The following is a 22,527-nucleotide window of genomic DNA, read 5'->3' on the forward strand; positions in this document are numbered from 1 at the left end:
AGAAGCGCCCCCCAGCCCGCGAGCGCGCGGGCCGCTGACGTGATTCGGGGGCGTCACGTGCTCCCCCTGGAATGCGAGCGATGCAGAAAGTGTCCAACTGAGCACAGCGTCCTAATTCAGCCCACTGTAGGGAGAAAATGGAGCCTCATACCGGCGTGAGCCCCGGCCGCAGGCATTGAGCTGAGCTGGGTGGCTGAAGGACAGCCCCGTTCACGATAGCAGCAGCAGCAGCAGCAGCAGTTAAGGTAACTTTCCCCTTCTCCTGATGCATTTCTGTTTGTTTGTTTGTTTGTTTGTTTGTTTGCTTGTTTTTAGAGAGTTTACCGTTACTTTTTCTTACAATGCACGCGTTTTGCTGTTGCCCTCGCCAAGCGAGTGGTTGCTATGCTCCCGCGTCTGGGAAAGGTGCCACTTTTCGATTTTGTTTCGGCGGTTCGATGATTTTTTTTTTTAATTTTAAAAATCGTAAATGTATTTCTGTTCTCGACAGCCGATGTGGGGTGCGGGTAGGGGCGTTCGTCTTCAACTGAAGGCGCGCACGCACGCACATGCCAACATATATAGAAACGGGGGTGGCCGATGAAACTTCAAAGTCTCCCTAAGGTGGAATGTCGGGCTCCTTCTCCGGACCTGCGTTCCAGTCACTCCAATCAGGACCAGATCGCAAACTTTCAGCCCCAACTCGAACAGGCTCTGTGAAGTTTTTTTTCTTAACTTTTTTTTTGGGGTGGGGGGGAACGACGTTAACTAGGGGTCTGCCATCTAAATAAAAGACACGCGGCTTGCAGAAGGGGCTGGGGAGGCAGCCAGCGCTCCGAAGGACCGAGACGAGCCCGTGAGACGATGGTAAGGTGTCGGAGGGGTTTTCATCGTTTTGTCGAGAAGGAGGTGCGGGGAGAAGAGAGCACAGCCAGTAATGATTATGTTTTGTCATATGCAAGTCGAAGTTCCGAAAAACGGCAGCAGAGCTGAGTGCCTAAAACGTTTTCAATGTGCCGATTTTTTTTTTTTCTGGGCAGAGAAATTAAACGAGGGGGCAGATCGTGTAATTCCCCGTCTGTCGGTGCCCGTGGACGTGTATATACTCGGTATCGGTTGATGGGTTCAGTGCAGCGTCTGCTTCTGTCTCGTACATTTTTAACGTCGGGTTGCTACAAAGCTGACACTGTTACCACGGTTTAAATGGGCACCGTCGTCTCTTGCGTGTGTTTCCCAGCGAGCTGCTGCACATATCGTGCCTGACGCCCGCTGCCCCCTGTCTCTCGATTCTCATGAACTCCGCCGTCTGTATGACAGACTTCAAAACCCGTTTACAGTCTGGTCGGTATCCGAGTGTAAGTCTCTCGAAAAGCAGATGTTACAGGATACAGCTGGGTGTTGTTTTAAGAGGCACAAAGATGAACTTGACCGTCCCACCACTGTGTGTGAACTGTGAACTGGGAGGTTGTGAAACATTGTTGTCGCGTCCATGTCCTTCCCAGCGGCCACGCTGTTTGTGTTGTTGATTGAACTGCAGAGTCGGGTTCAATTCGACTGCGGTGGCCGGACACCTCCGCGTTCGTTATCCTTTCCATTATTGTGCGATATTGCACTTATTGCAAAAAGGTATCGATAGACGTCTATAAAAGCTCAGCGTTTTACTTCAGAAGCATCCCTGTAATTAATTTATCAGATTGATCAGGGTTTTTTTTTTAATTGAGTCGCATTAGAGGTAGTGTAAGGTGCAGGCAACCGCATGGTTTTCAGGAGAGGTGTGTCTTATATTTATAATAAAGACGTGCCAAGATCTCCTGCCCACGTTCCGAACTTTTTAAACAAGTTGCATATTATTTTCTTTCTCCGTTATACAGAACACGCCTTTTTTTTTCTGGAAATGATGCTGGAGATGGAAGAAATCCAGAATGTTCCTTACCAATGACATTTTAGGGTGTTTAAAATGTTAGCACGCTGCAGTATGAGGTAGTTTTATCGCGCACCTAATGTAGGAACAACACAGCTGTCCAGGAAGCGCTGCTGGAGAAGCGTCCGGGGAAGCAGCGGGTTAGAAGGGGCTCTGGCGGCGTCTCGCAGGGCGCTGCAGGTGGTGCTGCCGAGTCCCCCAGATCCCTCCCCCCCCAGGAGGGGTGATGGGGTGTGGCCACGGCTGCAGACCTGACCGGCGGCGGCCGGGCAGTCGGTCCGTGACGGGCCCTCGGCTTTGGTGTTGCCGGGGCTCTGTGACAACGTGCGCGGCCAGCAGCTCCATCCCCCTGCAGCTCCCAGCTGGCAGCCCACTGGAGCCCAGCAGGTGTGAGCCTGGCCAGTACCTGGATGGGAGACTCCGGGGAAAAACTAAGGCTGCTGCTGGAAGAGGTGTGAGTGGGGCCAGCAGGGGGCGCTCACCCTGCGGTCTGTGTGGGTCCTAATGCCCCAGTATCGTGATGGGGACACTGTACTGTAAAAAGCCACTGTCCTTCGGGTGAGACGTTAAACTGAGGTCCTGACCCTGTGGTCATTAAAAATCCAGGGTGTTTCTTGAAAAGAGTAGGGGTGTTACCCCGGTGTCCTGGCCCGATTTCCCCCCTGGCCTTTACCAGTCATGGCCTCCTAATAATCCCCCTCTCTGAACTGGCCTCATCACCCTGCTCTCCTCCCCACTGAGAGCTGGTGTGTGGGGAGCGGACTGGCGCATCATCCAGGTGGGGCTGCACACTGGTGGTGGTGGTGGAGGGGATCCCCATTACCTGTAAAGCGCTTCGAGTGGAGAGTCCAGAAAAGCACTGTAGAAGTGTGAGGAGCTATGAATTATTATTGTCCATCGGAGTGGTGTCCCCTCAGTCCCTCTGGGGACATGGGCAGTGGCAGTGGAGCTCCCCTGCAGAGCCTGGGGGAGCCTGTGCCTTCGGGTCACCCTCCCACAGGGTCCGCAGGACTCGGCTGGTATGTGGGGGGGCAGGTCCGTCCCCGGGGCCCAGCGCCCGGTCCTGCCGGGTCGGTGCGGACCTCCGACAACGGGTGGACCGCCCAGGCTGTTATCTGCTCTGGGGTCTTTGAAATAACGTAGCCATCACCTGGGTGTGACCCCGTGCTCCCGCCTTCGTCCACGTGAGATTTCATTAGCGATCAAGATGAAGCAGTTGGAGATTTTTACCTCTAACGAGCGTGAGGGGAGGGGAGTTGATTTTCACAAAATCGGATGCGTCTCGCCTCTCGGTTAGCTCCGCTGACGAACAGACTTCGCGTGGCAAGCGAAGGGTCCACCCCCGGCGCCCGTCAGCAGGATACAGTATGTCTGGGTTCCACGTTCGGGTCTTGAGTGGAGTTGTTTGTTGTTAACTGCTGTCATTGGGAGCCTGTTTTTTTGCTCAGCTGTTGGCTACCCAGGCCCCTGGCTTTCTCGATGCTGCCTGTATTAATCAGGTGGACCTTCAGCCTCCTCAGAGTCTTAACAGAACCAGAGTGTGTGCAGTTTCAGCAGACGTATAACATTTACACGTAGGCGTTGCGCGTAAAGGGCTATACGAACAAATCGGACAGTATTACACAGAAGAAGAAGAAGAAATCTGTGTCCGTTTCAGATGACTGCGTGTCCTGCCCCTGCTAAGATTTAGCCCGTTAAGGTAGAGGAAGACATGTTGACAAAACTGGTGTTTATTACCTGTGGGGGGGGAAATGTGCATTTTTGGGGGATCTTGTGTGTTCAGATCATGGGAATAGACATTTCGCTAAAGCTGCAGAGATGCCCATTGTCTCCCGCTGTGTGTTGGGGGGGCGCAGACAGGAAAAGGGAAGGGGGTCAGAGTTGTTGGTGTGGCTGTCAAATGGCGCACGGCACCCCGCTGATCCCACTTCCTCTATCCAGTTCGGGGTGGCGGGGGAGCTGGAGCCTATCCCAGCAGGCAGCGGTGCACCCCGGACGGGATGCCAGTCCAGCCCTGGCCCTGCTTCGGCCCGGTCGCGCGCGGCTCTGCTGACGCTTCTCCCCCCGTCTGTCTTCCCAGAGGCCCCGCGGGGATGGAGCGGTCAGCGGGCACGGCGCCTTCTCTCTCAGGCTGCAGGACGGCGGGGAGCCCGGTCCTCTGAGGCCCCACTAAAGCCTGCGTCCGGACAGCGCGGCGGGGCGGGCTCTGGGCGGCCCGTCCGTTGATGTTGTGGGGCGGGGAGGAGGACTGAGAGCAGCGTCCGGCGCGGGCCAAGCGGAGAGGAGCCGGGGGGGAAGGCGGGAGCGGCCATGAGGCCGAAGACGTTCCCCGCCACCCCGTACGCGGGCAACACGCGGCAGCGCCTGCAGGAGATCAAGGAGGGCCTGAAGCAGCCGGCCAAGCTGGTGAGCCAGGCGCTGCAGGGGGGCCGCGGCGCCGAGGGCGGCCGGCCGCCGCCGCAGCAGCACCACCCCCGCGCGCCGCAGAAGTTCGGCAACTACCAGACCGCCCTGCGCGAGATCCGGCGGTCGCTGCTGCCCTTCGCCAACGACTCGGGCTCCTCGCCGGGCCCGGAGGTCAACCGGCAGATGCTGCAGGAGCTCGTCAACGCCGGGTGCGACCAGGTACCACAGTGGGGGGCTTCTCTCCTGACTCTGGGGGGCTCCTCTTCCTCGTCTGCCGCTCCGCGCGGCGCTGGCGCCTGACTCGTGGGGCGCCGGCGGTGGGAGGCGGGCGGAGACGCTCGGTGGGGTCCGCAGGGTTTGCAGGAGGCAGGGGCGCGAGGCGTGCGAGAGCCCCGTGTGTTTCCTGAAGCAGCTCCAGGGGCGGCCGGGGTCTTGTCATGTGAGGGTGGCCAGGGGTCTCGCTCAGGACGGGTGTGAGGGGAGGTCTCGGCAAGCTGTGCCCCCGCTGCACACAGAATCGGCAGTCACGCTCTCCGGCTCATCAGGGGGTTTTGTTCCGCGGGTGTAAGAACTTGCCTGTCCTTCATGTGGGCCGTTCAGGCCCCTGGCTTTCTTGATGCTGTGCCTTGGTATTCCGAATCAAAGTGACTCCGCAAAGCCTGCACTGCGCTCGCAGTCCCATCGATGGCACCAGGACACAAACAGCTCTCAGGACAAGCCTTCGCTATTTATAAACCCACTTTTACATGTGGCATGAAAAGGGGTGTTTCCGTTTTTTAACTGCCCAGTTTGACTGTCATTAATTGCTTCAGGAAGTACGACGACACCCTTTGAGCTCGAGGCTGCATACGGCGTGGCAAACAAAAATCGACTCTTGTGTTCAAAGTAGCTGTGAGGTTTTGAATCATCTGTACATCAGCGTTGACCAGCCCTAGTCCTGCAGGCGTCCGGGTTACTTTGATTCAGCCCGGGACGGACAGGGGTGGCCCTGGAGAGAGCTGGGCTCTGTTCTCCATGCTCTGTGTGTATGTGGCAGCGACACGCCTCCTTTGAAAAGGCACTGGGCAGCCGTGGCATCTCCGCTAGATCCCAGTTTAGTCAAATGTTGTGGCCCTCTAAATACAGGCTGTTTTTTTGTCATCATGAAATGAAGCGCAGCTATTCCAAAATATCGTGGCTGTGATTACTCCGCCGCACCAGTGTCACCGACGCCGACTCGGGGGAGGGAATGGGAGAGCTTCGGGACCACGGCGCATTGTTCTCGGGATTTCTGCTAAGGCCCCGGCATGTGTGGTTGGTGAAGACCGGACGTCACGGCATTCCGACGCCCACATTCCCTTCTCACAACTTCCTTTATGAACCAGGCCAGCCAGAGGATGAGTCCCTCTCTGTTTGTAAACAGCCAGGCCCGTGGTGTTGGGACAGAACACATCTGACTTCCTTTTCCCTCTGGTCTTTCATTCATTACGGAGCGCATGTCAGGCCCTTATCGCTGTGCTTTAGTCTGAGGAGCACGAGAGAAGAGAAGGGATGTAGGATTTGAACAGGATCAGTGGTAGAGCCAAGGGGAGGGCCTCCTGCTTCTTATTTTTCTGCACGATCTTGCCTGCTGTTGGGAGGATCTGGGAGGCCAGTCTGTTGCAGCGAAGGACAGGCAGTGTGGATTCGTTGAGCAGCTTGTGATCCGTCTTTCTTCATCAGTCGATGGTTTCACGGCTCAGGGTGAAGTATGAATTCAGGAGTAGCGTGTTAAGAATCTGTGTGAGCTGAAACAGAGGAGTACGTGTACAATCGGATTCTCATTCGCCCCATTCGCTCGGGACTACACAGTACAGCAGATAACCGCGCACCATGAAGACCGCACATTACAAAACAGTAAAGAAAGAATGACAATATGTACAGACAAACAGACAGAGCAGAAACACAAACAGAAGTAGATCTGCCTGTCGTGTTGTCTGTGTAAACAGCCCCTTATGAGCAGAGGTTTGCCTTGCTGTATTCATTCTGAACCTTCTTTTGAGTGCAGGGAAGAAAACTCCTGTTTGGGCTTTGGCCAGGTTAATAAATGATAGTCATTAACCTTCTATTACTGTAATGGTAGCTTATACAGTACAGTTTGACAGATTTCCCTCTAGATAACTGTCCTTTAAGAATTATATCCTTTAGCAGGTCATTGAGAGACATGTCAGCCTTTGTTATATTTAGGCACCTTAGAAGTAATAATAATAATATTTCTTTATTAGCCCTATACAATTTCTTGCATTAGGAATTCGTCTTTTCGCATACCCCAACTTTTCTCCATGAGACACACAGACAGGGAGAGAAGCCTGGGGTCAGAGCGCAGGGTCAGCCATTGTACAGCACCCCTGGAGCAGATGGGGTTAAGGGCCTTGCTCAGGGGCCCAACGGAGTAGGATTCCTCTGCCGGCCGCGGGGTTTGAACCGGCAACCTCCCAGCCACAGGCGCAGATCCTGAGCCACAGAGCCACCACACCTCCCCGTGTGAAGAAACGCAGATTAAACCTGAAAGATCAGATAATCACGGACATCATGACTGTGCTACTCCTAAAAGGCCACAAGTGGAGCCACTTGAGAGTTAAGAAATAATGCCTCTGTGGATTGTTGTGGGTTTTTTTTAAATTGTGGGTTTAGTTCAAGTCAGTAAAAATTAAAGAACAGCTCATAACGCCCACCTGACTCAATGCTGCCTGGACCACTTCGTTTTTAAACACTTCCACCTCTCTTCTGGGTCGTACATCAGAGGTGTGACGAAACCTTTGTCTTCAGGGGAAGCGCTCAAAGAATGCGGCGTTGGCCCTTATTTCCGAGTTGTATTCTCGCCATGCTGTAGGAGAGGGAGTGTGACCGCTGCTGCTGTGTTTGGCTGGGCTGGGTCCAGGCGTAGCTGCAGTTTAAAGGAAGCTTCAATTCAATGGCCCCAGGGTGTAGCAGTGTAGCAGAGCAGATGCTCGGACGCTGGCTCCTTCCTCTGCGGAGTGGAGCCCCCGAGAGACCCAGCCGTGTCCCCCAGACCTCCGTCCGCACCTCTGGGATCCCGAGCTTGTAGAAATCCGGACACTACCGGTCACACTGCAGGTCCTACCCTGCGCCGCAGGCAGGCCCCTCAGGCTTCCCGGTGCTGGACCGGCGGGCTCAGCCACGGGCCGGTGAAGGTGGACTTTATCACTAGATGTAACTGTTGTTTCTATCAAGGTGAAATAAACACTTCGCAGGAATAGGTCTTGACATAATGTTGGGAAGCGTAATACTGAGCAGTAATACTGTCTGTGTGATAAAGAGCTGTTCTTCCGTTTTTTTGCTCATTTCATTGAGCTGTTCGGTGGTGATGGTTGTTTTCAGGTGTTCTTTAATTTGCTGTCAGTTTTGCTCGATTGTTGTCTGTGTTTGTTCCGGGGGATTATAAGAAGAGCAATGTTACAGGTTTCATTATCACAATGTCTGAGCTTTTTGATGGGGTGGGTTTGCAGGGAGCTGCTCCTCCTTATTCACTTGAAGCAGCTTACAGGCTGAGGAAAAGGGCATATTTACAACAGCGCCATGACTTCGAGTCCATCGACGCTTATACTGTCGGCCCCTGTCGTAGAGTGAGGAGCGGAGGGCTGCCTGTCTGGTCCAGAGGAACAGGGAATATGAGAAGGTCTCTCTTGCCTCATTCCTTGGTGTGTGATGTGGGGTCGGCTGTGGCCTGTAGCCCACAGCTTGTGCAACTCTGCATTCCAGAAATCCTGTCTGTGGGCCCTGATAAGGCTTGGAGCCTGTTCACTACAGCTGGGTTTCATTATCTAGCAAGCTGAAAGTACTGAGATGTTGACGGGACTTAAGGTTCTGAAATTTAGAAATGCCGAGTGGTTCAAACAGTTGAGCTCCCTTCCTGGACCCAAGTGTGAATGCAGTGGTGGAACCAAGCTGACTGTAGAGTTACAATCTGCTTCTGTGGATGTGAAGGCGGGAATTCATTGAATTTTGCTGTTTACACAAGTAATTTAAAATTTTACATTTTGGTCATTCCTGCTTATTACTGCTTGGCATTTATGTCTGAACTAAGAACATGGTCAACCAAAAAAACATTAAATGATTCTGCAATTGATTTGTTAAAATTGCAGCATATACTGAATTAATTTAAACACTCCGAGACCAGCCTTAATTGCTCATGTTTTTGTTCTGGGATTAACAACACTGATGGACAGAGAAGTGAATCTCTTAACCCTGGCATTCGAAGAAACAGTCCCAGTCTTTCCTTGTGACACGTAGCGAGTGCGTGACTTGATCCCGTGAAGACCCTGACCCACTGGCTCTGAAACTTTGCGATATGGCACAGCATTCAGACAGTGCTTCTTGAAGGAGGTCATACCGGACTATACTTGACATACCGTCCAGGAGAGGACCAGGAGGAAAGCTGCTTTCATCACTGGTGAAACATTTTGGCAGACGGCAGCAAGCACAAAGTAGAGCCATTCACAATGCTGGGGTGCGCAGTGTGTGGGTTCTGCTAATTATTCACTGCAGGGCTGTACAGAGAGGTCATTTTTGGCACAGCAAAGGTAAGGCAAGCCTGGCATTACAAAAGAATGCATTGAGCTGTGTAACACTTATGTTTTCTGTTGTGCTCAGGCTGCAGAAAAGGAAGACTGAATTTTGTTAGGATAGCAGTGTTCAAAATAATTTGGATGCTTAGTTTTATTGGTTTCTGTTTTAAACAGAGATCGCATGAATGAAACCCTCATGACATCCATTTCAGGTCTCAACGTGAAGATATTGCTGCTGTTACAAGCAAAGAGAAATTTTAGTGACCATCTTCAGCCAAACTAAATGTCCACAATTTCTTTCATCCCGTCCATCTTCCTGGACATCTGAAGTAATTTTCCTGCCTTCATTCTCCACTGGAGCTCCCAGCTGAGTCATCACTATTTAACATAAAAGCCAAGGAGTGCAGATGTCTCTACTGGTGCCGTTTCTTAGAAACCTGTTGTCCTGGTCAGGCCATGTTTCCTGCTTTCCTTGTTCAGACTGTTGTTGTTGCTAAGCAGCACTGCACTTACACAAGGATGAGATCCGGGAGCTTGAAACTGAAGCCCTTTCCTGATCCAAGATGTGCATCCCGGAGTCTGGAAACTGAGATGTTTACACAGGGATCTATCAAGGATACGTACAGTACAATCTCAGCCTCAGTATATGAGATCAGGGGACGTGATCGCACCCTGAGCATGTTGCCTGTGGCTCTTGCCCGCTGATGAGCCAGGACATGGCTGCCCTGTCTCCATCGTGGTATCGCCAGGCCAGTGTGGGCCGTTCTTCTCTGTTCAGGCATGCTGGATAGAGCCAGGGACAAGAGAAAGACGAAAAGTCCTGTCAGCAAGCTCCGTGTCTGAATGGATTTATTTATGGGTGTACGTATTGTTAGGGACACAAACCCAGAAACTCAGTGGAATGAATATAGAAACAGCCTTGCATGAGGCTGCTTCTATGGAGGCTATGAGGCTATGTAGAATAAACCTTAAAGAAATCTGAGAGGTTGTTTACAGAGTGCAATATGGCGTGACCGATACAGATGTCCAGTTCTGGTGTGTCTGGGGGGATTTCAAAATGTTCTGTGAAATACTGCATCATCCAGAAACTCTGCTCTAGAGGAACTATGGGTGGTGAAAATGGTGCCAGGACTGTAGTTTTTTAATGCAAGACTGGGCTCTGTCTTTGTGCACTCGGAGAGCGAGGGTGGAGGACGGGTTGAGGCAAAGGAAAGAGTGTCTGAGACAGGAGGTGCGAGGACAGGGAGGAAGCGAGGATGTGAATAAGGGAGGGGGAGGGAGGAGTGCAGGGGCACGGGGAGAGAGAGAAGAGGGAGGAATTTCTCAATAGCTGGAATCCTTGTTTCCTGGTTCCAGGAATTTTTGGAACATCTGCTGTGACAGAGAGGAGAGAGGTCACCGCTGAAATACCACATCAGAAGATTCCAGCGCGGCTCACAAAGATTACAGCCTTGCGCCTTTTCCTTCACTACGAATGCCAAAGTTTCCTTTTGCACAGAAACAAAGCGTTGCACAGTGCTTGCCCCGAGGGAGGGGATAGCAGAACTTCTGGATGATTCTGTATTATATAGAACATTTTGAGATCCCCCCCCTCATGCAAGGCTGTTTCTATATTCATTCTGCTGAGTTTCTGGGTTTGTGTCGCTAACAATACGTACACCCATAAATACATCCATTCAGACACGGAGCTTGCTGACGGCTTTGGCTCTTTTATTTTAAGAAGGAGGGGTACGTTTGGCGGCAGCTGAGCGCCCAACTGAGATGCTCATTTTGCTGAGGGTGGTTTTAAAAATATGGCTTTATAAATATAACAATTCCTGTTGCAAAACCAGAACATACCAGTGAAAGATTATCCTGGATACCAGACAAGATACCCACTTGTCACTGTGCTAAGAAAGTAACTTTGTGGGAAACAGCTGTTGAATATTTTGTTCACTTCAAGTGCAAGCAGTTTCAATTACGACGATGTGATAAAAAAGCATAAATTAGCAGTGGTTATGAAGCACTGTCCCCACATTTTGCTGCCTTAAAGTCATTCAAGGTGCAAAATTGTTGTCCCTCGAGGTAATTCCGCAGTGAAAATCTGCTGCAGAAACACGCACGGCTCACGGCAACAAAAACCTTACCTGAAGCGGACTGACCCGTTGCTGTAAAAATGTAAGAATATAAATACGTTCTTTAAAGTTGCTCCACCTGACCCCGTCAGGAGGCCTGCTCTGGAACAGCAGAAGCAAAGAGCCTTTCCTGACCGTGCAGAGGCAGGAGAGCGTGCGCAGACAAGCGCAACCCTTTGTTTCCGGGTCTAAGAGCTCGTGGGAAACTGTGCCCGCGACCGTCATTTCACAACCGTTCACTGAAGTACAGCTGTACTCTGACACGCGGCGTGCCAGGAATGTACCTCGATGTTCCACACGGCCATCCCTGCACACGATCTGCGGTGCACTGTACAGTTCCAAAGTGACACAGACCGTGTAGCAGAAGGATTCAAAACCATCCTTACCGCCAGATGGCAAGAGCTGAAACGGGTGATAAGCTGGATGAGACAGGTGCTTAGCAATAGACTGAGCCTGGCGGGGAGTCTGTTCACCACGCGGTGTGGCAGGGCATGGACAATCCCTTCCTGAGGCCTGAGAGGCTGGCGTGACCATTTGCTCTAGGCAGTCTTTATCTGTTTGGGATGTACTGGCAATCTCTGTTGTAACAGAGAACGTGAGCACAATCGCCACGCGATAAGGCTGAGTCATAACAGTGTGGAGCACACCAAAACATTTCAGCTGTCTGAGAGAGGACACGTGTTGTTGTGTGAGGACCGGGAGGAAGTGAGGATGTAAATAATGGAGGGAGAAGGAGGAGCATAGTTTTTGTACAGTAGCAATAACTTTGGCACCCCACTTAGGACTGTAAATGCCAAAAGGCTTAAATCGCCCATCTCTGTCTGACTCTCAATAAACAATGGGGGTCCTCTGTCATTAATGACAGTTTCTTTTTCTCAGCATTCATCTCTAAAGTTGTTTTCTCAGCACCAGACACCACTAGTGTCATCCTCAGTGCAATGTTGTCAAGCTGGTTGGGTTTCTTAAACAGTCCAGCTACAGAAGTATCGGCCACCCGTTTCGGTGTCTTTACAGAGTCATGGGTTGAAGCGGTCCTTCGTGAACAGAAGGAGTATCCCCGAGGTACACAGCCCTGGGGAGCACCAGGATGTCCCAGCTGATTTGACGGAAATGATTTCCTACCTGGGAGAAGTCCTGAAGGAAATCCAGGATCCAAAGAGTATTCCGAGAAGAATCGGCAACAGAAGGTCTAGTCTTTTCAGATTCTGCAGGAGAGCAGTGTTAAGAGGGAGAAGTATTCCGATCAAGATCATTTTAGTCCGGCGGTTAGGAATGAATAACTGTCACAAGAGGAAGGGAAGGGAGGGCCAGGAGACCGATATGTTTGCATGGCAGGCCGACCGAAAGGAGTCAAGGCGTCGGTCAGGAGCTGCCGTGTGGGGCGAGATGCCTTGGTGTATGACCGCAAAAACGAGGCGCTGCAGAAAACGGTGCGTTGTCACCTCGGTGAGCTTGGACGCTGTGCTGTGTCACCAAGGTCCACCTCTGTCTTGCATGGCAGCACATCCAGTGCGTGTTTTTCTAGTCCTGGATTATTGATCCCGACACGCCTGACTGTTGTTCCTGGTTTCAGCGCTCCGTGAGGCTTTAAAGGGTTGCCCTTTGATTATTCCCCGGCTGTCCAATAAATCACTTTGGTAATAATAATCGTTTTGCCCAGCCACCAGCTAATTTCCTAGTAGGAGGGAACAGGCTTGGAATTCAGTGATCCCACCTTGGCTAGACTACTGCGACGTCTTCTGTTAGATGCCTTGCCTACACCCTAGACGTCCGACAGTCCAAATCTCAGCCGCACAACTTCTGAAGTGCTCAAGGCCCCGTGACCACGTCACCCCAATTCTGACAAGTGTTCAGGGGCTCCCCAATACTTTTAGAGCCACACACGCCGAATCCTGGCAATGCTTACGGACTGATGAGAGTTGCAGTGTAGCTGGAAGGAGGCCCAGCTTTTAGTAGCTTCTTGTAGGTACAAGTGTCTCGGGGTGAGTGAGCTCTGGAACTCACTCCCTGTCACTCCGAGACATGCAAGACTTCAGTCTAAAGACGTATCTGTTTAATAATAATAATAATAATAATAATTGCTTACACTTATATAGCGCTTTTTCTGGACACTCCACTCAAAGCGCTTTACAGGTAATGGGAACTCCCCTCCACCACCACCAATGTGCAGCATCCACCTGGATGATGCGACGGCAGCCATAGTGCGCCAGAACGCTCCCCACACACCAGCTCTCAGTGGGGAGGAGAGCAGAGTAATGAAGCCAATTCATAGATGGGGATTATTAGGAGGCCATGATTGGTAAGGGCCAATGGGGAATTTGGCCAGGATGCCGGGGTTACACCCCTAGTCATGCTTTTAATAAATGCCAATTCTCCTTTTTAACTTTTTTTATCTGTTTCTTTATTTCTGCTCACGGGACTTTTTTAATTTCTTTTTTGTTTGTTTGTTCGTTTTACCCAGTAAAGTGCTCCAAATACTTGTACACTCTCAGTGGACATGGGCACTGAACTAAATCCTTGTGAGGTTTGGAGATGATATAATAGGCCATATATGACAGGAATTTGATTATCCGATCTGTGTTGTTCTCAGACAATGGCAGTACTCTGGGGTCAGAAAATTAGATTAAGACATTCTCTCTCCTCTGTTCCTTTCTGCATTATTTGTATCTTAAACTTCACGTCTGATTCCTTTAATAAATCCAGTATTTAGTTAGTGTGCTTTGTAAAGATTGAAAAAAACACAAGTTTCGCACATGGAAGGCCTAACTGAATCCATGTCGAGTCAAACAGCACAATGCAGGCATGCGCCAAACAGGAGTTAGTCATTGGAATGAAGCGCAGTTCACTCAGCTGTGGTGTACTGGAACGCCATCTGAATGAATCACTCGCACTCCAGACTGCCAGCTCTCATTCGGACAAACTGAGGGCCCTGCAGTCTGCACAGTCTCTGAACAATCAGGGCTTCAGGGCACTAAATCAGTTCCACAGAGTCTGTCTCAGGTCCTATGGTATTCTGTTTTGTTGGTGTTTTCCAAATGCGCATCTCTAGTGTGTGCTGCAGAAGTAAATCATACAGTTTTCTTTTTATTTAATGGAACATCGTGCTGTACAGACCATAGTGCCTTAAGAACTCTTTAACCAAAAGCCAAAGTTAGCCATCAGCACTGAGCAATTCAATATGCGTCAACTCTTGGTTTATTCACTGTGGAGAAGAGCTTACACCACTTTTTCCAAACAACGCACATACACTGCAGTCTGTAAGTATTTGCACAGTGACGCACTTTTTGTCTGGGCTCTGTACTCCAGCGCACTGGGTTTAAAATGAAATGATGACTATGAGGTTAAAGTGCAGAATGCCAGCTTTAATTTGAGGATATTTGTCTCTGTTGGGTGAACCATATACAGTAGGAATCGCAGCCCTTTTTATACACAGTCCTCCCTTTTTAGGTTTACATTTAAGTTTTCGGTAATATTTTATTAGGCTTTTTGTTCATTTGATGAGCATTTTACTCTGGGAGATTCGTTTTAGTGTTAATCTGCATGTTGCGTGAATGACAACACTGTTGGTCAACAATGTTATTTCATGTAGCTACGCTCAATATCCATCCAGCAACGCAACGGTTACTCACGGATAGCTAACATTCCCAGACCTGTTCGAATGGAAGGTGAATACCAGAGTTTGTAGTCATGTTCTGTGAGGCTGTTCTCCCGGGGGGTTCGGGGAGATTTAGCTACATGACAATCCACATGGATGACGGTTTTCTCAAAGATTTACAAGCTCAGTGTTCAGGATTGTCTACTTGAGTGGCTTTGGAAATGAATTGTTACCAAGAGCACGCACCAGAGCAAATGACACCTAAATATTCCTTATGGCTCCAAACCTCACATGCTAAGTACCCCTAAAAATTATTTCTGGAGCCAACCCTGCTGAGACAAATAGCCCGCATTACTACAGCGATGTTTTGGAGAAGCCCTTCTTTAACAGACGTGTCTAAATATACCGGACTGTCACACAAGCTGCGGTGGTCTCTGCCGCCTGTGGGTTTGGACATGTAAGTGTTTTGGTTAGATTTTAGCCCCGTCTGCCTAACTGAGGCTCAGCTGTCCTCTCCGGCCGGTGTCAGTGAAACCCAGGAGCAGCTCTCGGCACGGAGAAGACCAGGCCTGGCTGTTGAGCCCGGGGTGAAGGGAGGGATGTGGGGCGCGGAGGGAGTGAGAGGGGAAGAGCAGGCGCCCCCGGTTTTCCCGGTGGGCGGCCGGGAGGAGCTGGGGTACCGCGGAAGACCGGCTGCGCCCCCCCCACCCCCGAGCTGTCCTCGCAGCACAAACAGGCACTTCCCCTGCAGGGGGCAGGAAGGCGCTCGGCAGGGGGCGCGGGAACAGAGGCAGAAGTGCGGGAATCCGCAGGCCGCCCTCCTTAGGAATGCCGGACAGGAACAGGGGCCCGAGGAGAACAATGAGCGCGGGCTCCGCCGGCACGGCCGGCCTTTGTCCTGCGCGGATCTGTCATCTCCGCTCGCCTTCCACGGCTCCCTGATACACATGCTGTTTTGTTTTTGGCACCAGAAATTGCCGCTGCTTAGGAAAACTGGGATAAGTACAGTAAAAGAGATCACTTTATTATCCATATACAAGTTCTTGCACTAGGAATTTGTCTTTTCACATACCCCAGCTTGCTCTCCATGAGACACACAGACAGGGAGAGAGAAGCTTGGGGTCAGAGCGCAGGGTCAGCCATTTATACGGCGCCCCTGGAGCAGTTGGGTTAAGGGCCTTGCCCAGGGGCCCGAGGGAGTAGGATTCCTCTGCCGGCCGCGGGATACGAACCGGCAACCTCCCAGCCCCAGGCGCAGATCCTGAGCCTCAGAGCCACCGCTCCGAAGGTACATGTACTGTACGAGGTACATGACACCGAAGATGTTTCATCAGCCAGACTTTTGTTTGAGAGCCCGTGTACATTTGGATTTGAAATTATGGGATTGTAAAATTTTGGCTATTTATTGACGAATGAAGTATAATTCAGTGTATGCAGTGTTCATCACAGATATTTTTTAGTCTGTAAATTGGTCATTTAAATTGCATAAACCTGACTATTGAAAATGTATGTGGATATAACCAACGCATCGACTGTTTTTTTTTGGGTCTAATTTGAGGCTTCAGTCCCTTGCTGCATGTAATAGGATTATCAGGAACTAGAGATTAGACACACCTCATTTAAAACCATTTTACTACCATTTAAAACAATCAAATAGAGCTGCTTCTATACAGTACCTTACTGTCGGCAAGAGTAAAGTCTGTGGCAGCAGGTTGCTGTGTTCACCTGTGTGCTGGTGCAGCCTGGGGGTTTATCTGCCCAACCCCAAACAGCAGGTGACCTTGCGAGCGCAGACCCCTCTCGGAGGTGCGGGCGTGTGTGCGGGATCGCTCCCTCGCCCGAGCGCCTCCCCCCGCAGCTGCCCGCCGGGCCGGCCCTGTCCAGCCATGTGAGCAATGCGGCCCGGCGCCCGGCCAGCTGCCCTGCACGTCAAACTGCACAGCTGCGGGGCGGCGCGGAGCTTGACCTTTCACAGCGCCCGCGCGAGCCTGTTGGCCCGGGACACGGCTGTGTTGCCCGGGGGCCCCGGGTGGAAGTGCTCGTGGATGATTGCACAAAATCGCAGTTCTCCCGGCGCGCGTCCCTTCTGCGTGAAGCAAGTCCGCGTGTCGCGCGCTGCAGCTGTCTCTCTGAAGCGGGAGGAGGGGTTTGTTTTTCAAGACGCAGTCCGCTCGTGCGTCACGAACGGGTTTGGCGCGCGTGTCGAAGTGAGAGCCAGAGCGCGCTCGCTGGTGCTCGGTGAAGGGGAGGTGAGCTACACCTTCTCGTCTGGGGAGGTACGCGGCGGGCCCGGCCGCGGGTCCCGCCTCCGCCCCCGGCAGCGGCCGCGGCCTCCCGGCGGGCCTGTCCGGTCTTGCCTGATGCCGGTGCTCTTCCGCAGGAGATGGCCGTGCGGGCCCTGAAGCAGACGGGCAGCAGGAGCATCGAAGCCGCCCTGGAGTTCATCAGTAAGATGGGCTACCTGGACCCGCGCACCGAGCAGATCGTGCGCGTCATCAAGCAGACTTCACCAGGTGAGGGGGCCTTCGGGGGTGGACTGGAATGCTGCTTTTTTGCCCGGGCTGCATGTGACCAAACCAGAGTGAGCTCTGAGCCGCGGCCGGGGGTCCGGCAAACCCCTCCCTCAGGCCGCTGGGAGAGCGGCGTGTCTTTCTTGTCTGTGCTCGGGGGGAGTGTCCTGGAAAGGGAACAGAGAGGCACCAGCCGGGTCAGTTTTCGCGGTGTGGCCCCTGGAGGTGAAAAATGTGTGTACGGGATACCGGGCGCGTCGTGATGGTTCTTAACGTGTCGTTGTAGGGAAAGGGGGTGCTCCCAGCCCCGCGGACCACAGACCCGCGTTAGAGGGAGCAAGCGACAACATGCCTTCGTATCACCAGCTGGGGGCGCCGCTGTACGAAACGGCAGGCTACGGGGCGGAGAGCGCGGGCGCGCTGGGAGAGCTCCCCAGGTCGTACATGGGCGCCCCCGTCTACCTGCTGCCCCCCGCGGCCCAGGCCCCCGCCTCGCTGGGCGGCCCCGTGGGGAGGCCCCTGAGCGTGGGGCCCTACCCGGCGCTCCCTGCCCAGAGCCCCGCCGGGGGCGCCATCTTCCCCCCCTGCGATCTCAAGCACCAGCAGAAGCCCTACGCTGCCGGCGTGGACCAGGCCTTGCTGAGCTACCCCGTGGCCAGCGCCCCCCTGCAGGTGCAGCCTGGCCCGGCCCCCCCGGCCCCCGCGGCGCCCGGCGGGCCCCCCTACTGCTACCCGCTGCAGCGCAGCTCCTCCTTCCAGAGCAAGCTGCAGCAGGAGGGGTACGGCGGCCTGCAGGGCAAGGGGCCGCTGGCCCAGGCCGGCAGCGGCTACCCAGGCCTCTACCTGCACCCGCGGCAGTCCAGCCCCCCGTCGCCCCAGGTGCACGTGGCGCCGTCCCGGGCCAGCCTCAACCTGGACCTGTACGAGCACCACTGGGCGGGCGAGGGGGCGGCCCGGCAGCCGCCGCCCCCGGGCCCCTACAGGGGGGAGGTGCACGCCCCCAGCCGCACCAACTCCTTCAACAGCCCGCAGAAGGTCAGCGTAGCCGTCCGGCCAGAGCCCCCCCTGGGGCCCCCCAGCACCGTCACCGCCGTCACCTCCGCGCCCGTCCAGCAGCCCGTGAAGAGCATCCCGGTCATGTGGCCGGAGCCGCGCACCGCGGTGGGGCCCTGTCACCCCGGCTGGCTGGGCGCGCAGGCGCCGGAGGCCGCCGAGGCTGGCCCCTACGCCGCGGGCGAGGCCTACGCCCCTGGGCCGCGGTGCCCCCCTCCGCCGTACCCCAAGACCCTGCTGCTGCACGGCGCCCCCGAGCCGCCGGAAGGGAAGGGCCCGAGCGGTCAGGCGGAGGAGGGCAGCAGCGGGGCGCTCGCCGGCGACAAGGCCAAGACGGGCCGGGCCGAGAAGAGCGTCAAGGACAAGAAGCAGATCCAGACGTCGCCGGTGCCGGTGCGCAAGAACGCCAGAGACGAGGAGAAGAGGGAGTCCCGGATAAAGAGCTACTCCCCCTTCGCCTTCAAGTTCTACATGGAGCAACACGTGGAGAACGTCATGAAGACCTACCAGCAGAAGCTGAACAGGAGGATGCAGCTGGAGCAAGAGATGGCCAAGGTAACGCTCAGGGGCCCTGTCAGGGGCACTTCTGTTTCGTCGGTTATTTCTGAAATCGTTAGTGAGAAATCCGGAAAAGAAGTGTGTTTTTTTTTGTTTTTGTATCTAAACGGTACATTGCGGAATGTCAGGCCGCCGAGATCTTTTGACCTTCCATTGAGCTGCTTGTTTCCTTGTGTGCCAGGCCGGCCTGTCGGAGGCCGAGCAAGAGCAGATGAGGAAGATGCTCTACCAGAAGGAGTCCAACTACAACCGCCTGAAGCGCGCCAAGATGGACAAGTCGATGTTCGTCAAGATCAAGACCCTGGGCATCGGCGCCTTCGGCGAGGTCTGCCTGACGCGCAAGGTGGACACCAACGCGCTGTACGCCATGAAGACGCTGCGCAAGAAGGACGTGCTGAACAGGAACCAGGTGGCTCACGTCAAGGCGGAGAGGGACATCCTGGCCGAGGCGGACAACGAGTGGGTGGTGCGGCTCTACTACTCCTTCCAGGACCGAGACAACCTCTACTTCGTCATGGACTACATCCCGGGCGGGGACATGATGAGCCTGCTGATCCGCCTGGGCGTCTTCCCGGAGCCGCTGGCCCGCTTCTACATCGCCGAGCTGACGCTGGCCATCGAGAGCGTGCACAAGATGGGCTTCATCCACCGCGACATCAAGCCCGACAACATCCTCATCGACCTGGACGGCCACATCAAGCTCACCGACTTCGGCCTCTGCACGGGCTTCCGCTGGACGCACAACTCCAAGTACTACCAGAAAGGTGAGGCGGCGCTGAAATCAGGGTTACGGAGCAGATCGGGACAGGTGCAGGGGCCTTTCTCACCATTCACAGCAATGGCAAGCAAACCGGGGGCAGGGCGTGAGCTGTGGCCGAGTAGTGGGAATATTAAAAATATATATATAAATAAATTTCACAGCTCGTAGGAACCTCCCCTGTGTTTCTCCCCACTAAACTTCAGTCTAACATCTACAGTAGAACGATGATATTTAAAAGCTTTTTACAGAGGATTAGACTTATAAGAAGTATGGGATGGATACATTACCATGATCATGGTAAGGTGTTCTTTCTTTCCTCTGTGCCTTTTAAGGTCAATGAGCCTGAATATCCACATTAACGGCAACAGGTCCTTCCAGTAATGGTGCATGTTGTGTGTGTATTTACACACGGCTGCTGTGTGCCTGCTGTATGTATGTTTATACGCAGCGAGATGCAGTAGATGCACACATACGTGTATACTGTAGGTATAACACGCAGAATTCCCGTCTCACGAGTCTCTGTGGTTTCGTGTCCCAGGGAGCCACATCAGGCAGGACAGCATGGAGCCCAGTGACCTGTGGGACGAGCTGTCCGGCTGCCGCTGCGGAGACCGGCTGCTGACCCTGGAGCAGCGGGCAGCCCGGCAGCACCAGCGCTGCCTGGCCCACTCCCTGGTGGGCACCCCCAACTACATCGCCCCGGAGGTGCTGCTGCGCAAGGGTGAGCGCCTCGGGGCTCACAGGCGAGGGGGCGGGGCCATTCCTCACGCCCGTCTCGTCTCGTCGGCCGCCGCGGCCCAGTCCAGAGCGAGCCGCGCGCTGGCGGCCCGGCGGGCCTCAGGGTTACTGTTCCACCGACTCTTTGCTGGCTGCTCGCCGCCGGCTGCAGAGTAGCCAGAGCTAAAAACTGGCGGAAAAAAAAAGAATCCGCTTTTCCAGGGGCTGGAATCATGGAATTAATCCTAGCCTGAGGTCTGGGCTCAGGCGAGAGCTGGTCTGGGGTCAGGGGTCAGCTCCTGGGAAGGCAGGCAGGCGCAGAGCTGATCAGAGCTGATGCCTGACTGCCAGCCCTGCTCCATTAAGGGTGGAGGCAGGAGGCAGCCTGGCACTCTGTTCATCTGGTCTTTTTCAGTTGATTCTGGGCTTTTACAGTATTTTATATGAATGATGGGGAAAAAGTGCAGACTTTGGGGAATCCCCTTACTTGAATGAGGCTAAAACCCACCATGCATGAAAACCACAGAGATATAGAAGCATGACCATCCCGTACACACATTTTTCACCTCCTGCTCAAGCCCACAGGGGCCACAGCGCGGAAACTGACCCGGACCACTGTTGCAGACCAGCAGCTACATAAAGTTCTCATCAGACTCTGTGGTTCTTCATGCCAGCACTTTCGTCTGACCTCTCTCTGCCTGGATCTCGGTTCTTAGCTTCGGCTGAAACTCATTAGAAACCGTTACAAATCCTGTGCCTGTAATGGTCACTTGCACCAGTTGAAAAGGTGTTTTCGGGCTGTTTTAGACTGTTATGGACAGTTTATTGTTTTTTTTACCCTTGATCAAGTGAGTTTTACAGTTATTTTGTGTCTGCCCAAATGATATTACAAACCTCTGAGTTACGGTTAGAAGTTAATAATATACATTATTGGCCAAAAATGAATGTCCAAAGTTTAGATTACAGTAGTTACAATTACAGACAAGAGTTTACTGTCTGTTGCAATAAAATGCCTGTTGTCTTGAATAGTTATTATGTCCTGGTTGAAAGTGCAAGTTTGCATTTTTCTTTGCTTTTCTGCATTGTTTACCTTCTGACCGGTCTGCGTGTGTTTCGTTAAAGCCCCTTCATTGTTTCCTCTGGGAGGTAAAGAACTGTTCAACAGGCCGCTGTTGAAAACCTGACTACATGAATGTCCCGCATGCAGCTTGTACCTCACTTTGGGGAGTCACTCGGTCTCACAGGCGAGCAACACATGGACATTCCAGGCAGAATTACCCTGCTGGCCCCCTTTGCTCCTAAATCTGCTCCTGGGGCATCTTCTTGTCTAAAGAATTCCCTGGGAATGAACCCGAGCCGTTTGCGGTCTGTCTGCAGGTTACACACAGCTGTGCGACTGGTGGAGTGTGGGTGTCATCCTGTTTGAAATGCTGGTGGGCCAGCCTCCGTTCCTGGCCCCTACTCCGACAGAGACCCAGATGAAGGTAAGCAAAGGGCACATCTGATCGGACGTGCAAATGTGTATAAGACGTTTCAGGGGTACAGTTTACGTTTTAAAACAAGGAACTGATGAATTGCAAAATGTGTATTGCAACAGGGACTTGAGTTTCCCACCACTTCCCAGCCAGGAGCCATATCCCCCTGCAGCTCCCCGCTGGCGGCCCACTGGAGCTCGGCAGTGTGAGCCTGGCCAGTACCTGGAGGGGAGACTCCTGGGTAAAACTAAAGTTGAGTTGGGGGCCGGGCCAGGCTGCACCTGCAGGGGGGCGCTCAGCAAGGCCTGGTCCACGCCGGCAGCGTAGGGCTTCTGCCGAGAGCTATTAGTGGGGCCAGTAGGGGGCGCTCACCCTGCAATCTGTGTAGGTCACCCTGTGGTCTATGTAGGTCCTAATGCCCCAGTATAGTGATGGGGACACTGTACTGTAAAAAGGCGCCGTCCTTTGGATGAGACATTAAACCGAGCTCCTGACTCTCTGTGCTCATTAAAAATCCCAGGGCTTTTCTCGAAAAGAGTAGGGGTGTTACCCCGGTGTCCTGGCCAGATTTCCCCCTGGCCTTTACCAGTCATGGCCTCCTAATAATCCCCATCTCTGAACTGGCCTCATCACTCTGCTCTCCTCCCCACTGAGAGCTGGTGTGTGGGGAGCGGACTGGCGCATCGTCCAGGTGGGGCTGCACACTGGTGGGGGTGGAGGGGATCCCCGTGACCTGTAAAGAGCTCTCAGTGGAGTGTCCAGAAAAGTGCTATAAAGTGCCACCACCACTGCCTGGTCCTTAACAGGAAACTCCCACTGCATGCATGTCCTGAATGTTGATTCACAGCACAGAGAGCCCAGGGTCTGAATCCCGTGTCTGTTTTGCGGAGGG

The 22,527-nt window shown here is 53.4% G+C and overlaps 1 protein-coding gene across 3 annotated transcripts in view; it reads left to right on the forward strand.

Annotated features, from left to right (window-relative positions):
* The window catches only part of lats2 (large tumor suppressor kinase 2), a 27,061-nt gene continuing 4,534 nt past the window's right edge, over nucleotides 1-22,527 (forward strand). Inside the window, exons 1-7 of one of the 3 annotated variants that reach the window (XM_088645157.1) lie at nucleotides 1-245; nucleotides 3,981-4,525; nucleotides 16,943-17,075; nucleotides 17,359-18,680; nucleotides 18,865-19,447; nucleotides 19,982-20,164; nucleotides 21,538-21,644. In XM_088645157.1, the coding sequence (XP_088501283.1) occupies nucleotides 4,211-4,525; nucleotides 16,943-17,075; nucleotides 17,359-18,680; nucleotides 18,865-19,447; nucleotides 19,982-20,164; nucleotides 21,538-21,644 (2,643 nt within the window). In that variant the 5' untranslated portion in view covers nucleotides 1-245; nucleotides 3,981-4,210. Of the gene's footprint in view, nucleotides 246-575; nucleotides 847-3,980; nucleotides 4,526-16,942; nucleotides 17,076-17,358; nucleotides 18,681-18,864; nucleotides 19,448-19,981; nucleotides 20,165-21,537; nucleotides 21,645-22,527 lie in introns of those variants that run through there. The other 2 variants (XM_088645167.1, XM_088645150.1) reach the window with 2 other exon arrangements.

Source organism: Lepisosteus platostomus, chromosome 2 (assembly GCF_059453375.1).
Source record: "Lepisosteus platostomus isolate fLepPlt1 chromosome 2, fLepPlt1.hap1, whole genome shotgun sequence".
Lineage (NCBI taxonomy): Eukaryota > Metazoa > Chordata > Actinopteri > Semionotiformes > Lepisosteidae > Lepisosteus > Lepisosteus platostomus.